This window comes from Scomber japonicus, chromosome 4, assembly GCF_027409825.1.
Source record: "Scomber japonicus isolate fScoJap1 chromosome 4, fScoJap1.pri, whole genome shotgun sequence".
Lineage (NCBI taxonomy): Eukaryota > Metazoa > Chordata > Actinopteri > Scombriformes > Scombridae > Scomber > Scomber japonicus.
The window spans coordinates 26976829-26995795 of NC_070581.1; the positions used below are offsets into that span (position 1 = coordinate 26976829).

The following is an 18967-nucleotide window of genomic DNA, read 5'->3' on the forward strand; positions in this document are numbered from 1 at the left end:
AAATAACTCCTATCAAGACAAATCCACACCCACTGATTATTATCTGCTTGAGTGAAGATCAATGCTCAAGATGCCTTTTTATTAGCAAAATAAACGGCATGGCTGGCAAACTGTGAACCCTTGATTTAAACCAGATACCTGTACACGAAACTGCTAGGTCTGTACATATGCAGTCAGCGTAAATAAAACATATAACAAGTATATTAATTCCTCTTTTGCCATTGTTTTTTTTTTCTGGCATCAAGCAATTGCAAAAATGATTCAGTCAAATCACATCCTACAACGGAGAACTCTCTCCACTGCACCTGCAGGATTCTGGGATTTCAGAGTCAAGGTAGTGCGGCCCAAACTGGATTCTAATTAAAGTTGACATCAGGTGCCTCGTACTCCTTTCCCCCCTCCTCCTCAGGCTTTCATCTAAATGATTCATGCAGAGAACACCAGGCCTTTCATGCCGTTAGGTCCTCACAAAGGAATAACAACTTGATCACACAAAGCAAATGTAGACAGATTTACAAGGACACTTTACAATGACATGACACCCTGTCTGTTGCACCGGCTTCTATCATGTTTTGTCAGACCGATGTCGAGGCACTCAGATGACGTTTTGTCGTGACATCTTTTACAGATATTCAAGCTGGCAAATGTGAGGGAGTAAATCAAATCAGAGGGCTAAAAATGGTTTTATAATAGAATCACAAAGCATCACGAAGACAAAAACACAACAAAATGTTTGGTTTCCAGGTGTGGTAATTTGAATCAGATGTGACCTGCTGCAAATCTGACATAATTGTTTGAAAATGAACGTGACACGAGTGTGTCGGCCATATGTTGTGGGCTGGAACACTGGTGTTGTGAAAGAGGATCAGTTTAAGCGGCACAGTGTCGCTCTGGGTAAGAGTATCAGCTAAATACCTAACAGAAACATAAAATTGAATCCCTCCGAAATTGCAGAGGATACTGGTAGGCTAAATAATTGCTGAATAGAGAGATGAATACTTGGAGGCTTGTTTTTCATATAAGTGGGAAGGGGATTTATCTCTGTGTGAGAAAGCCTGCCTTGAATTAAAGATGAGCTCCCCCTGCCTGCTCCCCCTTTGTCAAGCTATTGTGAACAACACAGCATATAGCACACAATAACTACAGGTATGCAAAAATAGGTTTGGCATAATAGCACTGCTTTGTGGAGAAGGTGAATAGACTTACCATGACATGTAAGTGCCTCCAGGCTGAGCAAATAGGGTTGTGTGCTTTTATTATTGGCATATTTGAATTGCAGCCTGAAAATCTTGGCTCTAAGCAAAAAAAAAAAAAAAAAAAAAAAAAAAAACTAAACATAAGTTAGTGGTGCTTCTAATGAATACTAATCATTTTGACCAGACTGGTAGTTTGGTTGCAAATGTCTCAATCTTGAAAATACAAAAAAGTTTGTGAATTTAGAAGGTAGTGGAAGGACTAGTATGTGTGTTCATCGTGAGGAAACTGTTGTCATATTCTTCAATCTGAGGTTTATTTGTTTGTTTCATGACAGACAGTGACACAATGTGGGCGTCATCTGCTGAAATGAAGGACGTGAAATGAACAGCGGCTCGACTCGTGTCCAATCATTCTCCCTGACTGTGGTGTCTTGCTGTAGGTTATTTTCTTCCTCGCCACTCTGGCCTCAACCTCACGTTTGACTTTAATGGACAATGACAGTAAATCACAATTACCCATACAAGACACTTTAAAAATAGTTTAGGAAATTAGGCTGTCCTAATCTGAAGGTTGAAGACATGAACACATGATCCGCACTGCAGAGGATTTTTGAGAGGGCACATCATATTTGGAAAGTTCAGAAGAGGAGGGTCAAGTCCCACATTTACACTTTTGTCCTTGTTTGTCCCTAAAATATTGGACACACTCTGCAAAGCAAGAATGAGTTTACATTTTAAGAGAGAAAACATACAGGTTTATTAACCTCTTAACGCACGCTGTTCCGTCTACGGGACAGGGACGGATGTTAGGAGGTAGCCACACGTTCTTCTGAATGTTTTAAACACCAACCCTTAAACATATATACTCATGCCGTACATTGTTGGAAAGCTTAGATTGTCCTGATTCATTCAAGACCACTCACGAATTATATGGTTGCTCACAGCCGTAATAGTATTAGCGATTAGCTCGGCTAGCCACTCAGCTAAGTGACAAAAGCTATAATGCTACATACCTTCAAAGTCTTCCCTTTATCCACAACGATCATCTTATGACTCAGGACTTTCTGTACAGCTCGCCAAATATCCATTCTTGTGAAATATGAAATCCGTTTCCATAAAACCGGAATATTTTCCTCAATATGTCCATGTATTTAGTCCAACACGTAACGTAATAACACAAATAACAAACCATAGGCTATACGGTCCGTTTACGTCATTTCCTGACCTGCGCGTCCATCTCAGAGTACACGTGACTAGATGTTTACGACCGGGAGCCTCTTCTGCTTCTGACGACACCACACACAAGCCAATCGGTGTTTAGGATTAGGCAGTACATGTCTCCAAAGCCAATGAGGACATGTGACCGACAACAATGACGACATGGCTTTGATTGACAGCTGTTCCAGCCTATGGAAATATTCGGTGAAATGAAGTTGATAACCTTTTAGCCAATAGTCAGAGGTTTCCAACGGTGTATGACACTAAGCTATTAAGTTTGGCTGTCCATAAACAAACTCCAAGCGTAACCGGCGTGCGCCCGGTGCGTAAAAGAGTTGAACCATATATCATTACGCACTCGGCATTTTGGTACACGGTTGGTTCTTCTTCGACTTGACATATGACTTATAGCAAAATAAACAGATAGATAGATAGATAGATAGATAGATAGATGGACAGTTAGTTAGTTAGTTAGTCAGTCAGATAGTTAGTCAGTCAGTCAGTCAGATAGATAGATAGATAGATAGATAGATAGATAGATAGATATGGCCAAACAAAAAAAAAAGGTTATATATAATAATATAATTTATCATAATAATAATAATAATAATAATAATAATAATAATATGGCGTCAGCTTTCATTAGAGACCAAGATTTTGATTGTAGGCAAAGGGGTTGTGAAGTTATAGGTGTTTGATTGTGGTTATACAGCTTTGGTAACCAAGTGTCCATTTGGAGTCTCCAAAAAGGACCTGAGGAAAACGCATGGACATACCTGTTGAAAAATAACTCCAAAAAATTCATCTTTTGGTCTTCTGACTCCAAATTTGGGCTGCATGAAGCCAAGACATGTGGCTGTGGCCTCATTGTGTCTATATCCCGCTGAGAGGTCCATGAATGTCTGTACACATGTCATTGTAAAGGCAAACCTATGAGCGAGTAAACAACCCCATCATTGTAACCTCTGCCACTCTTTGTCAGTAAGTCACAGAATCACACAGACACTTTTACAAGAATCCTGAGAGTGTTTCCTTTCCAATGATATCAGACACATCTCTGAGTCTCTAACTATGTGGGATCTGTGCTGCTCACAACTTGGGCATGTCGTTTAGGCTAACAACATAAAAAATAGGGGCGTGTATTAAGTGGTTAAAAAATGCTAAAAAGTTTAAAATGTAGGCGTAAATATAATCAAAAGTCTTTGAGATACTCTTTGAGATGTTAATGAAAGATGATTTAAGTAGTGTGAAGGTCAAGGTTCATCCATCTGAGAAAAAAATAAAAAAAGTGCTCGACTTTGTTCATACTTTAAAGGAATACTTTGACATTTTGGGAAAAAATGGCATGCCTATTAACTCACTTGCTGAAAGTTAGATGAGAAGATTGCTATCACTTTTATGTTGTGCTGTCTGTTTATAATGCAGCTGGGGCCAGAAGATGGTTAGCTTAGTTTAGCATAAAGACTGAAAACAGAGGAAAATAGTTTCCCTGGCTTCACATTACAGTGTATTGTGATTACGTTTAACAACAGTAACAAGTTGTATTAGGGATTAAATTTGAAATTCAGTAAATACATTATGGTATCCTGGTTACACTCGGTGTGCTCGCTATCGTACTGGGATTAATGCAGGGTTGATATCAGTGTATGTCTCTGTGTTCAGATTGCAAACTGCATGTGGTATTTGCAAAGCGGTCTTATTCACATGCTGTTTGTTCCTATAGCTGGCTTGCTAATGTTAGTCTTGGGTACACCTACATTTGCAGTCATTTAACGCCTGTTTAGTTCATAATTGGAGGTTGTGTCAATTGCACAGCTGAGGTCAGGACCACTGGTGTGCTGTGTGCAGTCACTGAAGCTACACTAACCTATCCTATCCCTCTGAACTGTGTCCTGTGTGCTTGTTAAGGCACAAACATCTCATTGTCTACATGTGTTAAATACAAAAGATGCAACATATGGTGTGGGCAACTTTGATGGAGCTAATGGCTGAGTAACTAAAGTAAAGTAAAGAGTAATGTTTTACACCTTGCATCAACATGCGTCTCGGGTAGTGTGGTCACAACATCTGTCTTTATAGTGCATGTTGAGCTGACCACTTGTGTCCAATATTAATGTGTTCAAATACATACATCTGTACTCATCTCTATTTTGCCAACTACTGGCATGCTTTTACCAAAACAACTGCCACATCCTGCACTGATGACATATTTGGATGCACTAGCACTTTATTTTATTTAGTGCTGTCCACTTGTGATCACATCACCCGAGATGTATGTTAATGCCAGAAGTTACTGCCAAAGTGACTTCACCTAACCCTGTCAATAAAACCACAACATGTCATTTATAGTTTTTGCACAAAGTAATCACAAAAATCAAGATTCAACATATTCATTAATGAGTTTTAGAGGTGCTGATAAGCTGAATTTTTTAACCTTTGGAGGCTTTCCAGTTATTATCCTAAACTAAGCTAACCATGACATGAGAGTGATATCGATCTTCTCACGTAATCCTGAGCAAGAGCATGTTTTCTAAAATATTGAATTGTTTCTTTAAATATGTATTCAAAAACCTTTTAGCATTGTTTTTTATGTTATTTATTTATTTGTTATGTTTTTGGGAATGTGTGGCAAACTTTATGACCCTATATTAAATAATTTGTTCAGATTTCAAGCTCTGAAGGGGAAGGAGTGACTTTAGCTTGTCTTTTCTGAGGCAGACTGCAGAAGTCTTTTAGTTTTACTTTTTTATGAAACTAATTAAAATTAATTATTTTCTCAAGTTTTCACCTTTACGATAAAAAAAAGGGAAACTTGTAAAATGAAACCTTATTATCACTTTGGTGAGGAAGGCAATGACAAAATGAGACCCATTAGACTTGTTTTAGCAACAAAAGAAAATCCTTTAAACAATGAATTTATAAAATGTTCACATGAGGTAAGATACAAAGTGATTGTGAGTGCATCAGTATTGACAGTGTAAGCCTCTGCTCCTGGTATGGGTGAATAATATAGTGTCTGTTTCATTACTTTGACATGCAGCCATGAGGCATGGATGCATATGAATACATCATACACAGCTGATAACATTAATATTGTCCAATTAATGTTTGTTCATTAAAGTGTAATTGTTCAGCTCTCTCTTTTAATTAAGCAGAAAATGTAATCTCTGTTTCTATGTGTGCATAATGACAAAGCAAATAGATGCAACCTCTGAGCCATGACAAAACTACAATCTATTGCTCTGAGTCGCCTATATACTGTAGTTGCCTGCAGTAAAAGAAGACTAATTCACTCCAGACACGCACACATATGCAGAGAGAGAGAGAGAGGGAGAGAGAGAGAGAGAGAGAGAGAATTGTGTTTACAATTTTTATTACCAGTGTCAACTCTAGATGAGGAAAAAGTTGTTAAATGGGAATAGCACAGCGGTTCAATTATGTTTTTCATGTGCCCCAGGACAGTTTCTTTTCTATTAGTGAACATGAACTACTGTCCCCAACAGACAGTCACAGTAGAGGGAAGGTTCCCTACCACATATTACCTGGAAACTGATATCAAATAAGCTGCCAGAAATGTGCTATTTGTGATTCTGGTATGAACTATGAGACTCTAGTCTGAGGAATTGCTCAGATGGTCCTTCCCTTTGAATGATATCTCTACATTTAGGTTATTTGTGTCACATTTTTGTCATTGACATTAAGAAAATTATACATTTATTTAATCTCCTGCTGTGTTGTTATTTTGGCTTGAAGCATTTTCTTGCATGCAACAAGTTCCAGCAAACAGCGAGGATCCTATAACTCCCACCTTAATTACCCTGTATATTGGCTGCTTTCATTTTGAATTCATGACATGATTTTTGTGTTCAAAGCCACGAATTATGACAGGTACTCAGGAGGGTTTCTGCTCAATTTGTACAGAAGCGGAGCGATAAAGCTGTTTTGACTGGCTTTAAGGTTATTTTTCAGATAAAAGGTAATCAAGCATTACCGTACAGATTTCTTAAACTTTTGTAAGAACCTGCATGAGTGTGAATCACAGAGTTTATCTAAGACACCTCTGAAAGTCACCTAATGAATGTCACACCAGCTCCTTTGAAAATGAGTCAGAAAAAGAAATCTGTGAGGGCTGCTGGTATTTTAGGAATATAGGCGCAAATTTTAAGGATATGCACTGTCATCGTTGACATAAACCCCACTGGGGTATAAAGGATTTTGCCTTACTTTGCCAAGTCTTATTACAAAAAGTTAGTTCTTGTTGAAATCTTGAAAAAATATGACAAAATGTGGCTATAAAAGAGGCAGGACATTATGTTGCAGATCATATTTTTTATTTTATTTACAGTGTATACAGAGCATGTCAATATATTTGTAAAAAAAATAAACATAAAAATAGAAAGTAAGTATGGTAATAAAATGAAAGTCACACATCTACTTATTCTGCTCATTCCCACTGGATTCTTCTTTCAGTGAGAAAATGTCGCTCGTTGAGTTCCTGATCTTTCCAAAGCTTTCTTGTCCAAGTTTCAGGTATTTACGAACAGTCAAGAAATCGTGGGACTTTTAACATCTGTGAGCTCAGTATTTCTTTATAATAAACGAATACATACATACAAGATGGGGAATAGTTCAGTGAGTAAGTTTAGGTGATGAGACTACAATCGGACTTCTAGAGAATCTGTGTCAGTTCCTGAGTTTAACCTGCAATGATATGTTAAATCTGAATGAAAAACATCTAAAACAATATACACATCTCAATCCATTTGCCTGGAGAGGTCAAAAAACCCTTTATTCCCAGAGTTGGTACACACCATTACCAAGATTATGCCTGCATTCAAATTGACAAAGTTGAAACTGGACAAAATAAAACTGATGACTTCTCAAGAGCTTTTATGGGTGATTCATTTTCTAATTATTCTCCTGATTAATAAACCAATTGATTGTCAGAAAGTTGTGAACAATGCCCATCACAGTTTCCTAAAGCTCAAGGTGCTTCAAATTGCATGTTATGTACAACCAATAATCCAATTTAAAGATATTGAATTTACTATCAGATAAGACAAAGAGAAGCAGCAAATCCTCACAGTTGAGATTATGTTTGGCATTTTTTGTCAGAAAAATGGTTGAAATACAACAGAACAGCTGTAAAACTTATATTGTTTAATAATTTTGAGACTGAAAGATGTTGATTCAAGTTAAATTACATTTTTGAAGCCTTAGTTTTTGGCCTTGTTGGAGTGAATTGCAATATTTTCTAAGGATTTCCTATTATTGTTTTCACCCTTTTGTAAAGACATTTTAAAGTCAGCTCTCGCGCTGAATACAGCCAAGGTCCTATGTAAACAGTATTGTTGAAAGAACCATCATTCTACACAATCTGACTGATCCTTCATCATTTTTATAATACTGTGGTCAGCTGCATTACCAGCTTATGATGGAACTATAAACAAGCCTGTCATCTAGAAATTATGACCAAATTGGTTTCCAAATCATGATGTTTTGTCAAATGTTATCGCTGCCTGGGTCATCATCACCACAGGCAACAAATGAATGAAGTAACATTTAATAAACATGTTGTGATTTAACTAAATGAGACCAAGACACTATGTAAAAAGTTTAATATTACTTAAGTTAGTACTAGCAGATATTATACTGCAAGATCAGATATTTTGGGTCACTATTAATATTTTTACAACTTGCTAAATACTTTAATTTTCTTTTTTTTCTACTCATTATGTTGAGAAAATATAATTTAGCCATTGCTTTCATTCTAGCAAAATGTATTTCCTGTTGCAATTTAGTGGTATGTTAATGTCATTTCTCAGTGACAGGGTTGCTATAACATATAAGTCTTCACAAAAGGCATATTACTCTAACCTCAAACACTCAAAAGATATCATTGATTTAGGGGAGGGATTTATAAAATATCCAGCACATTAGAATATAATTATTTCAATATGAAAATTACACGGTCTTATCGTTTTGACTACATTAACAGCAGTGCTAACATTAAATAATAATTGGAATTTGAATGTTTACAAAGCAAAACCATGCATAAATTGCCTTGGTCCACACGACAGCTCAGTGAAGAATCTTGTCACTACCAAAACATTCATAACGCTTAATTGCGTTAAGTAAATGTTGAGAAAACTGCTTAGAATTCAGCTGCTTTCAACTAGCACAGCATGTGGCTTTCACACAAGTCTGATGCCTCAGATGGGATGATTTGCAGCCACTGTATTTGTGTTGTTATGAAATGTCTCCTCATTGCAATGGTGAAATGCAAAAATGTCTGGCTGAACTCAAGAGATAAAAGACAAGGCAATCAGGGTGGGTCTGGAAGAAATATTCATATGAAGAAGACAGCTGATGAAGTGGTAATAACGGTAAACATTCAGTTCTGTTAGTGGCTACAATTCGCTTCAAGGCAAAGAATCTCGAATGTTTCCCATCATTATTATAACAGGAGTCCCCCTCCACAAGAGCATCCAGTTTAGAGAGACAAACAAAAGCATGATGTAAATACTGTCAGCAGTGAAGAAGCTCCTCTCCTCTCTTCTCTCCCCTTTCTCCCCATGATTAGCATTTCAAACAGTCCTTGTTTTGCATCAGAGCTTCATGCTTGTGTGCATGCCATCACAGCCTTGCAGGTGGTGGACTGTCCAACCAGTTTAAAAGCAGTCTTTCTGTGTGTGTGTGTGTGTGTGTGTGTGTGTGTGTGTGTGTGTGTAGATGTAGATGTGTGTATGTGTGTGTGTGTGTGTGTGTGTAGATGTAGGTGTGTAGGTGTGTGTGTGTGTGTGTGCATGCATGCAGGTGTGTTTGTGAGAGTACCTCTTTGTGGTAAGGACTAGTCCAAAGGGATCTGACCTCTTTACAGAACTCAGAATAACTCTGTAGGACAGCATTGTCTACAAATACTACATACATTTCTCAGTATTTGTGGTCTTCTGCTTTGATCGGCAGAGAGTCACAAGCCACTGACTGGATTCACATTCTGCCTGCTGAAAATCCACAAAATCTCTTTTAAGTGTCTGCCAGCAGGCCCATCCAACCTTTGATTGAGTGCATCACAATGTGCCTGGCATATCAAGCACTGGAACAATGATAGAGTCTTTCGCAGGGGCTGCATGTTTGGATTGTAAAAGGGTGCTGCATCGTTTTATCTTGAGTCAATTGTTAATAGATTGTCCATTCCACGGGATTATCCCCAACCAAAATAGTTCAAGAAAAAAGAAAATTAAAATAATGAGTTCCTGCAATTTAAGGCTTAGCCAGGAAATATCTAATTAAATCTATATTGTTCTTAGCTCTATCTGGCGAGGCATTCATTGTCCTCAAAGTCCAGTGTCAAGTGACCACTAAAGACCAGACGGGCACGTCCTGATTAGATGAAGCCTCCGTCTTGCTATCGCGCCACCTAAAAACAAGAACAAAATAGTAATCCAAGTGCAAAATTTCACAAATCTGGAGTTCATGTCCATCACAATGAATTAAATATCCCCTCCAAACATATTTTAAAATGTATATAAAATACTAGACTTTGAATGATAATGAGATTTTTTTTCCCCACACACATTTGTACATATCTCGTTAAAACCATTAAAATCTTCTCCTCTCTCATTAAAAAATTCAGAATCTATGAATATGCAAATATTTTTCCATTTCAAAAGTTTAACTGCTGGAGACAAGATGCCTCCTACTTCTGTAAAGTAAATTCTTACTATCTGTGCACTGAAAGCTTTGAGTTTCCACATCACACATAGTAAGTGTACGATGCATACTGGCTCATGATTGACACCAAACTAATTATAATGTCCTAAGTACTCTATATGTGAACACAGAAAAACTTTCCCTATCATTTTGCACAGTGAAGCTCAAACATTTAAGGTTTAGATTTATCATAACCAATTGATTGTTATTGACTGCTGAACCCAGTACCTGAACAGCAACCAACCATAGCTTAGCAACCGTCACTAGGCACAACAGCCCTGTCAAGCTTTTGATTTCACACAAAATGGTGTGCAGTGGGTAGTAAGCTGTGAGAGCAATGCTCCATAGAGTTTGGAGGGTATTGTGGTTTTTTTTAGACTGAACAAAGCAAAAAAACACAAAAGCAAACCTGTAAGGAATGGATTCAACTATATGTATCTCTAAAATAAAATGCAAACGTACCAGGCTTGCATTAACTGTTGAAAATATTAGTTCTGTGTAAGAGGCATTAGACAATGTTTGCAAGACTCATCATTCCTCAGATCCTTTCTTCTTGTAAGAGCAAAGCATATTGTTAAAAATAATAAAATGAAAGAATACATTTCAAGTATGTTTTTTTTCTAAAATGAGCATCCAAATCCGAATCCTACATGTTTAATACCTATTTACTGATAATTCTGTACTATAATAATGGGGCTATTTAGCTCTATCCTGCAGTACAGAAACACTGCTGCTCCTTGATTTCGATGCTCCACGTGGATCATCAGCTGGTGAGGATGCTGACTGTTTGCTCAGGACTTCAGTACAGTACATCATGTCATCTGCTGTATGTAGACATCATGTACATATTTAAACACCATCTTTCAGCAATCTTTAAATAAAACGAGTCAGCTGGCAGCGTTCAAAGTCAGCAGGAGACAGTTTTTAACCACCTCTTGGTGTATTAGCAATATCATTAGCTACTGCTCCCTACAGCTGACAAAATCTGTCAGCAACAGTTTCAGATGACATAACCCTTATAGTGGCAATACGTAGTAAGCCTGTTTGGTTTATTAAGGGAAGAAGGGAAGAATTACTGCAAATTATAAGTGGAAAATCCACAGTGTTAACTTTGTATGTGCCCCTCAAAATCAGAAAGCTTTACAGGCATAGTAACAGTAACTAAAGGGAAAAACTAACAAAAACTTGTATTCTCTTCTATTTTATTGTATAATCTAATGGGTCATATGATTACTGGGTCATGGGCTACATGTTGACAGTGCTCATTTGTTCCCATTTCACTGTAAAATGCTTCCCTCCCAGAAATCATACATATAAAACAGTTCAATATAAAGGCAACTTGTGTAAAAGTGCATTTCTAAATGTAGCTGACTTCCCTTTGGCCATCAGATTTAATTACATGGGTTTTAACGTTCAGTATTAATTTACGGCTTATTTTATGTTTGTCCTCATGGCTCCATCATTCACCAGATTATGGAATTAGGTTTTCTGAGCCCACTGTGCCTGGTGGAGAGCAGAGAAGGTTGATATGGCCAGTGGGAGCCTTCATTATGCTTGATTGTGGAATCTGTCACCATCAAAGACAACTTACTTATATAAAGCTTTATGGTGAGTTTCACAAGTCTGTCGGCCCCTGTTTGCATAAGAGCAATGCAATAAAAAAGGGGGAAATTTACCATATGGCTGCTTTTACGTATCTATAAATAACAAGCCTTAAACTGAAGCATTTTTGTGTTATGTCTATTGTAGAGTATTGGTACCACACTGACTCAGACTAATGCAGGCCCACTCCTCACCTTAGTGGTCTTTACTTTGTTCCCAGAGATGCATGACCAGCCAGTAAGGTCAGGGAGAACTCGGCACTCCTCCCCCTCCAGGCACGGCTCCATTTTACACCACCACTTCTGACGCACAATAGAGGCTGGAGAAAAATATGCCATAACAGAAGGTCACTTTTTAGATGGAGGGACTTCAAAACAGAGTTGTTTGGAAAAAAACATCTCAATCTGATGTCATACTCTGATCCTTGATAGTCCTTCAGTATCACTGAAACTGACTGACCTTACTCTACTTTGACAAATAATATATTCGTGTCAGAATATTTCCAGAGGAGAAGGTCCCAGTAATAATACCTTCAACACAAGAGGGTAGAGCCCTTGTTGTCCCTGCTACCTGTCCTGGGAAACAGGAGCACTTGACTGTTTGAGAGCGTTCTTCAATCTTGTTCCTATTGCAGCAACGATGAGCAGCAACCACTTCGCAAGTCCCCGTCCTCTCCTGTGATGACCCTGAAGAAGAGGATTTGGAGGGATAGGTGACTATTTTTCATACTAGTTTTGTATGTAAGTAGCCGTCAATGCTTACTGATGGCTGCATGTCACATAGCAACGATTTCATGGCTTTATTAGATTATAAACATAAAATAAATGGAATAGTACTTCAGATCTAATTTGGATGTTTCTGAAGCAACAGCACCACCAAGTGGATGAAAAGCATCAGTACTCATGGTCAACTCAGTCAAGGAAAGAAATATTCAAATATCCTAACATCTAAGTTATCACTGATAAGGTTCAGCTACTGAATGTCATGTTTGAGAATTTGTCTGAACAGAAACATGCAGAGAAAACAGCATAAACAGAAACATCACACTTCCTGCACACTTCCTGCATCTTTTTAAAGAAGGAGAAATAAAAACGCTTTACTTTTGATGATTATTACTCTACTGATGATTCACACTGATAAAGTGAACTTCTAATTGAAACAACATAAACAGAAACATCAGAAGTGAAAACATGAAGAGGAAAACTCATGCATGCATATTGCTAATTTAGAGTACTGAGGTGTTTTTCTGGCTGCATGAACAACAACACCTGCAGGACTGGGAGGTTAATTCATAATTAAAGCTGTGTTTTTCAATCAGACTACAATCAAAGCAGAGTCCCAACAATGAAACATGCAATTATTGAAAATAAAGACACATCTCAAGGTGGGAGGTTGCTGCTGAGGAACTGTAATGCAGTGGAGGAAAGTAACCGAGTATATTAATTCAAGTAATTTGAGCACAATTTAGAGATGCTTGTGCTTTACTTGAAAGTTTCCATTTTATGCTTCTTTATATTACATTTCAGTCTGAGATGTACTTTTTTACTCCCTACATTTATCTAACAGCTACTCATTGAATGAATTAGCTAATGAAATACACAACCCTGTCTCCTAGACATTTTGTTTGTATGCTACTAAATTGTTTTCCCAGTTACACCATATTAGCAAATGTAATCACTGCCTGGATTATGTTCACAGCAAACCCATTTTCCTTACCCAAACCAAGTGCTGTCAGTGCCTAAATAACCACATACAGTTTAATATTGCTGCCATTACTACAGATTAGTAATATTGTTCTGTGAGATCAGTTCTTTGTGTGAGGGTGGCACCTTCACACCTTCTCATTCACTTCAGTGAGAAAATGTGTCCAAACGTTTGACTGGCATCACATGTAAACAAAAGTTTTAGGAGACAGGGTTGCAAATTCAATACATTGTTAAGGATTAAGTCAGAGGTTTAGGCTCAAAGAGATACAACAATCCAATATTTTACAAAAAGCAAACATTTTAGAGAAAAAAATAAAGCTTTTCTCTTTTCCTCTCCTATTAATGATCTAACAACCCTTTAGATTTATTGTGATCCTTTGAAGTTGCCTCACCACTCAGATGCAAACCAATGGATCAAACTATCTAAAGGTTATAAGTGGTATACATCAGTATTAATGATCTAATAATCGTATTCATATTAATAGTTACAGAGGGCTTTTTCTTGCAGAGCCACTTTTGCTTCTGATACTTTTTTGTATTTGCTGTTGGTTCGCTGTACTCTCACTGAAGTGGAATTCTGAATACTTAAACATATTTGTATTGGTGCTTTTTCTTCAGTAAAAGATCTTAATACTTCTTCCATTCCTGCTGTAATGAAACAAATGTGCCCCCTCTTTCAGCTAATGCTACAGGAGTATAGTAATATTATGCAGCCATTTGAGTGACAATAGTCAAAGTGCATGATCAATCAAACCTTTTTACAGCATTTTAATATGAATGTTTTGAGTAAACATGAGAATCTACTTCCTCCATGTATGTTTAATGTAAGAAGCTGAGTGATTTTCAGGATCTTGTTGCTTAAACAGAACTCTTTACCAGGCACCCACACTGATGACCAGGAGTCAGGAGCCATAATGAGTCCCACAGGGTGTGCAAATGGTCTGGCTGGGTCTGGCACCTACCTGTCTGTCCTCTGGAGCTTCGGTTGCCAGTGGACACTAGCGGGCTGCAGAGGCTTACTATACAAAGAAGCAGGAGGCCCCAGTGTAAAGGCCGTGCTAACATGTTCAGCTTCATCTTGCCTGTAGAGAAAAAGAGGATCACACACATTAACCAGAATCAGGCCAATAGTTTTCCCCTAAGCACGTGACCATAAATTCTCCTGAGGCCTCCTGACACCCGATATGTGATTCAAAAGATCATTGCATGTATTTGCTCAATTACGACTCTCACATCACCAAGCAAAGCACGGCAAATCAAAGAAATGCCAATAAAAGCCTGATCAGAGGCAATTGGAGGCAGATGAGATTGGGTCCACATTTTCTGAGTCAAATTATCCCTTCAGCTGTAAACATGTCTCAAAGCTAAACTCGCCCTCCAAAACAAGTCATATTGCACACAACTCTACAGAAAAACTGGGACGTGGACCTTTAAGTCAAATTACAGCAATAACTCATTCAAAACAAACATGACATTAAGTAAAACCAGAAGGATTAATTCACTAGTTTGCCACTTAACCTTTCTTATATAAAGTTGGGGTTGCAACTAATGATTATTTTCATTATTGATTCATGTTCATCATTTCCCAGAGCCCAAGATTTTTTTTGTCAACAACAGTCCAAAATCAATACAGTCCTTTCAATGATTTCAAAAAAGAGGAAAAAAGCAAATCCTTTCATTTTAGAGGCTGGAGTCAGCAAAGGATTGGCTGGATTGGATTTTTTTCCTTAAGAAATTATTTGAAAAATGATAAAAGATAAACTTTTTTTTTTTAGTTCTAACAAAGTTTTACAGCTGAACATTGATATGAAGTGATACAGACATCACTCTTCAAATCAATAGCCAGTTATCCATGTGAGGAACATAACTTCAACACTATGCTTTGCTTTGTCATTATGATGAATAACAGGCTGCCTTAATAAACAATACATATTGAATCTTTACCTCAACAGTGAAGACTTTTGACAGTGCTTCAAATTAATTTGGAATAGTCAAGTGCTGTTTTTCTCTCCTTGTGTTATGTTATTTATTAATTCATTTCATTTTTTTTGCTTGTTTTATCAACAGTAACTCAACAACACTCTACCTGCAATGATATAAAATAAATGAACTATCATCAGTTTATCAATCAATCGACCCATTTTTGCACAATTAAGTTTTGCAGTTCCACATTAATATTCAGTGATATACTATTCATTCAATCAATAGCTGATCATTCATTTGAGCCATCAGCCTGTGCATGCTATTTTATATAATGTAGGCCTCTTTCATATATTTATATTGTGTTGTACAACATCACCATCATTAAAATCAGACTTTTGACAGTGCTTGTAATTAATCTAAAATATATGCAATATGCTACTTACTTTCTCTGCTCGTGTTATTGGTGTACACACGTCGCTGCCGAAGCCTCCACGGATGTCTACATCATGCACACTGTATAGTAATCGTCGTCCTCCAGTTTCTGACTTTTTTCTGCCCCGATTGAGCAGTATAAAAAAAAAGAAAAAAAGCGGACGTTTCTTTTTTCTAAATAATACTCCCGCTGATAAACACAACAGACAACACGCCAGCTGAAGTGAAAACCTGCACTTTCACACATCAGCTCCTCTCCCTGGAGTTACACTTACCAGGTGGGATGTGATGTGAGAAATGTTGCTCTGTGAACACTTAAGGGATAACTCCGATGAACAGAGCCTGTCAGCTTCTCCCGTCAGGAAAATTAAAACTTAATCAAGACAGAAACCATCTGTCTCTCGGACAATATGCGGCCACTTTCATTAGTGCCCTAAGAAGCTTACAGTGGGTATTGACATCCTGGCTGTCACACTGTGGAAAAGAAGGGATAGAGCCTGTCTCAAGGAGGACTAGTCCTCTTTATTCTCACGATATGCTTCATTTTTGTTAAAGTAAAACTACCATCTATAAAAACACCCATTTATTTATGCCTGCCAGTTGGTCAATGTGAAATAAAGGACGTGTTAATTTTAGCAGTGTAAAGTAACTAAGTATATTTATTCTATACTCAGACACAAGTTTGAGGTACCCCCACTTAAAGATGCAGTGTGTCAAATTTATTGGCATCTAATAGACTTTGCAGAAATAGATGTAAACTTAACAAGTAGTTTTTAATTCTACACCAAAATGCCATGATATTGATATATGATGATCTATACCATCATATCTCAATATCATGGTATTCTACACCATGATGATATTAATATCATGGCATTTTGGTGTAGAATTTCAAAATTCGCATTTGCCATGTTGTTGTTGTTGTTGTTGTTGTTGTTGTTTTTCCAACCTCAGCCTTGTTGTCTTTTAAATACTAGAAGTACACCTTAAGTGAAAGATTTGAATTCTATCTTAAAGTAGTTTTCTGACAAAATGATATTAATCTTAAGTCTTTATTGTGTTTTCCTATTTTTAACCACTAACTACCTTCTGTCTTTTATGCCACATTTTAAATCAACGTGGCCTGCTTTATTTATAAATTGTATCAATGTCCCTTGATGCAAACACAAGATAGCCTCTTGGTTGTCAATAAGATGATGCTGCAGACACAGAACAGATTAATATCCAAACTGTGGAGGATTCAGTGTGACGCATGTTTCTAACAGCTAATGGATGAGAGCAGGTGTTCTGGCTGTGATAGTCCATCTTTAAAGTATTATCGTGGAGAAGTATTAAGGAAGGTGGCAGACTCAGGGTAAAGACAGATCATCTAGCTATACAGTGCAACCAGCAATAGACATGTATCACCACAAAGATAAAAAGAAAAACAAACTAAAACATTTTTGTACAGATGGAGTGTACTTTGGATCAATGTATAATGCACTTACAATGTAAGTGCATTATACATTGATCTTCTAATGGTCAGTATGAACAGGAGGACTGATTACAGCAATAACAGTCTGTTTCGGTGTTCATTCAGGCACCTGGCTATTATTTTAAAACAGACTTCAAAAACTGTGAACCGTCCTTTCACTTTCAGTTTGGCCATGACTGTTGCTTGGAACATATCAATCAATCAACCGAACTGTATTTATATAGCACCTTTCATACAGACTAGTGTAGTTGAATGACAAGCTGATAATAAGACAGAACAAGTGAAAAAAAATCATCATTTAAAAAAAGGAATTAAAAAAAAAAGAAACAATGATAAAAAATACTTAAAAATGTATATAAAATAAGTGAAAATAAATGATTAAATAAATACAGATAACTAAGTAAAATAAGTTAGAGTTTTGGCATTGTCCTGGCCTCCCTAACACCAGTGTGATCATCGTGTTTCATAATGAGGCCTGGTCCACTCTGCTGCGGACCGTCTACAGTGTCTTACACACAGCTCCTGATGCCCTGCTCACAGAGATCTTACTGGTGGATGATGCCAGCACAGATGGTGAGAGCTTCACAGCTTCAAAGTGCTGCACGCATAGTAAAGATGGATTCACATGCACAGACTGATGTATCTTTGTTCATAATGCACATCATAGACTTCTAAAACATCATTAGTGGAAGATGTTTTATATCCATGTAGCACTGCAGTGTACAAATATTTCTGTAGAAGCAAATGTCTTATAGGGCACATAATAGATTTAAATAGTGGGAAGGAAACATAAAAAACTATAAGAGGGCCAAGAGTCACCTCATTTGACCCATATAACGTTCCAGCTGACTGACAAATGTCACTGCATCCCTGCTCAGGTGAATGCTTCCCTGGATGATTGGAGCCTCTTTTATCTCGGATAGCAGAGTAGCCAACTGCTGTGGTGAGCCCACATATCACTATTATTGACTGAGATAACCTAAAGTTCAGTAAACCATGTCGTAAAGCCCATCATCATGTCTGAGGGAATTTTGACTTGAATCTCAAATTTGGATGGTATGTTGTCCCTGAGGAGGAGAAGAAGCAAAGGCAGAAGGAAAAACACCCTATCCGGTAAATACAAATACACATGCATATATTGATTAGATCCAGAAAGCACATACATCAATGCTGCAAAATCCTCCTTGGATCATCTTCACTTTGATGATAGAATGTTTTATATGCATCTGGATTCAAATCTGCATCAAGTACATGTATTGGTACGTGACAATTATTCTGATTGGCTGATAGTAGGCATCATTTTTGGAATAAACCATAACCAAAGGAATATTAGGGCTTTGTGCAAGGATGAACTGTGCAGAATTTCAACTGAGTCAGACTCATAACCACTGAGTTATGGTCATTTATGTACTATTTCATGAGGCTGTACCATCTTTGATCAGTCCATCCTTCCTTGACATTTAGGTAATCCAAATACTGTATGTGATACACCTATTTAGATGATGAATGGGTGAAATGAGTAGTGGTGAAAACAAATGTGAAAACTGTTTACTCAGCCTTTATTCACACTGAATCACCTATCAGTTCAGTCATGGCATATGACCTATTTTTAGCAAATTTCTCTGAAATGGGACTAGTTTTATCATATCCTACTAGTTACAGAAAAAGCTTATTGGCTTTATTGCAGTGAGATGGGAAGATTG

At 37.3% G+C, this 18967-nt stretch overlaps 1 protein-coding gene across 1 annotated transcript; it reads right to left on the bottom strand.

Annotated features, from left to right (window-relative positions):
- Positions 1–9764: 9764 nt before the first annotated feature.
- On the bottom strand, positions 9765–14512 carry LOC128357657 (chemokine-like protein TAFA-2). The gene is made up of 5 exons (XM_053318027.1): positions 14398–14512; positions 12260–12415; positions 11924–12048; positions 10372–10505; positions 9765–9834 (listed from the first exon to the last, which is right to left on the bottom strand). Exons 1-5 carry the CDS (start codon positions 14510–14512, stop codon positions 9765–9767), a joined length of 600 nt encoding a protein of 199 aa, XP_053174002.1.
- Between the last annotated feature and the right edge of the window lie 4455 nt (positions 14513–18967).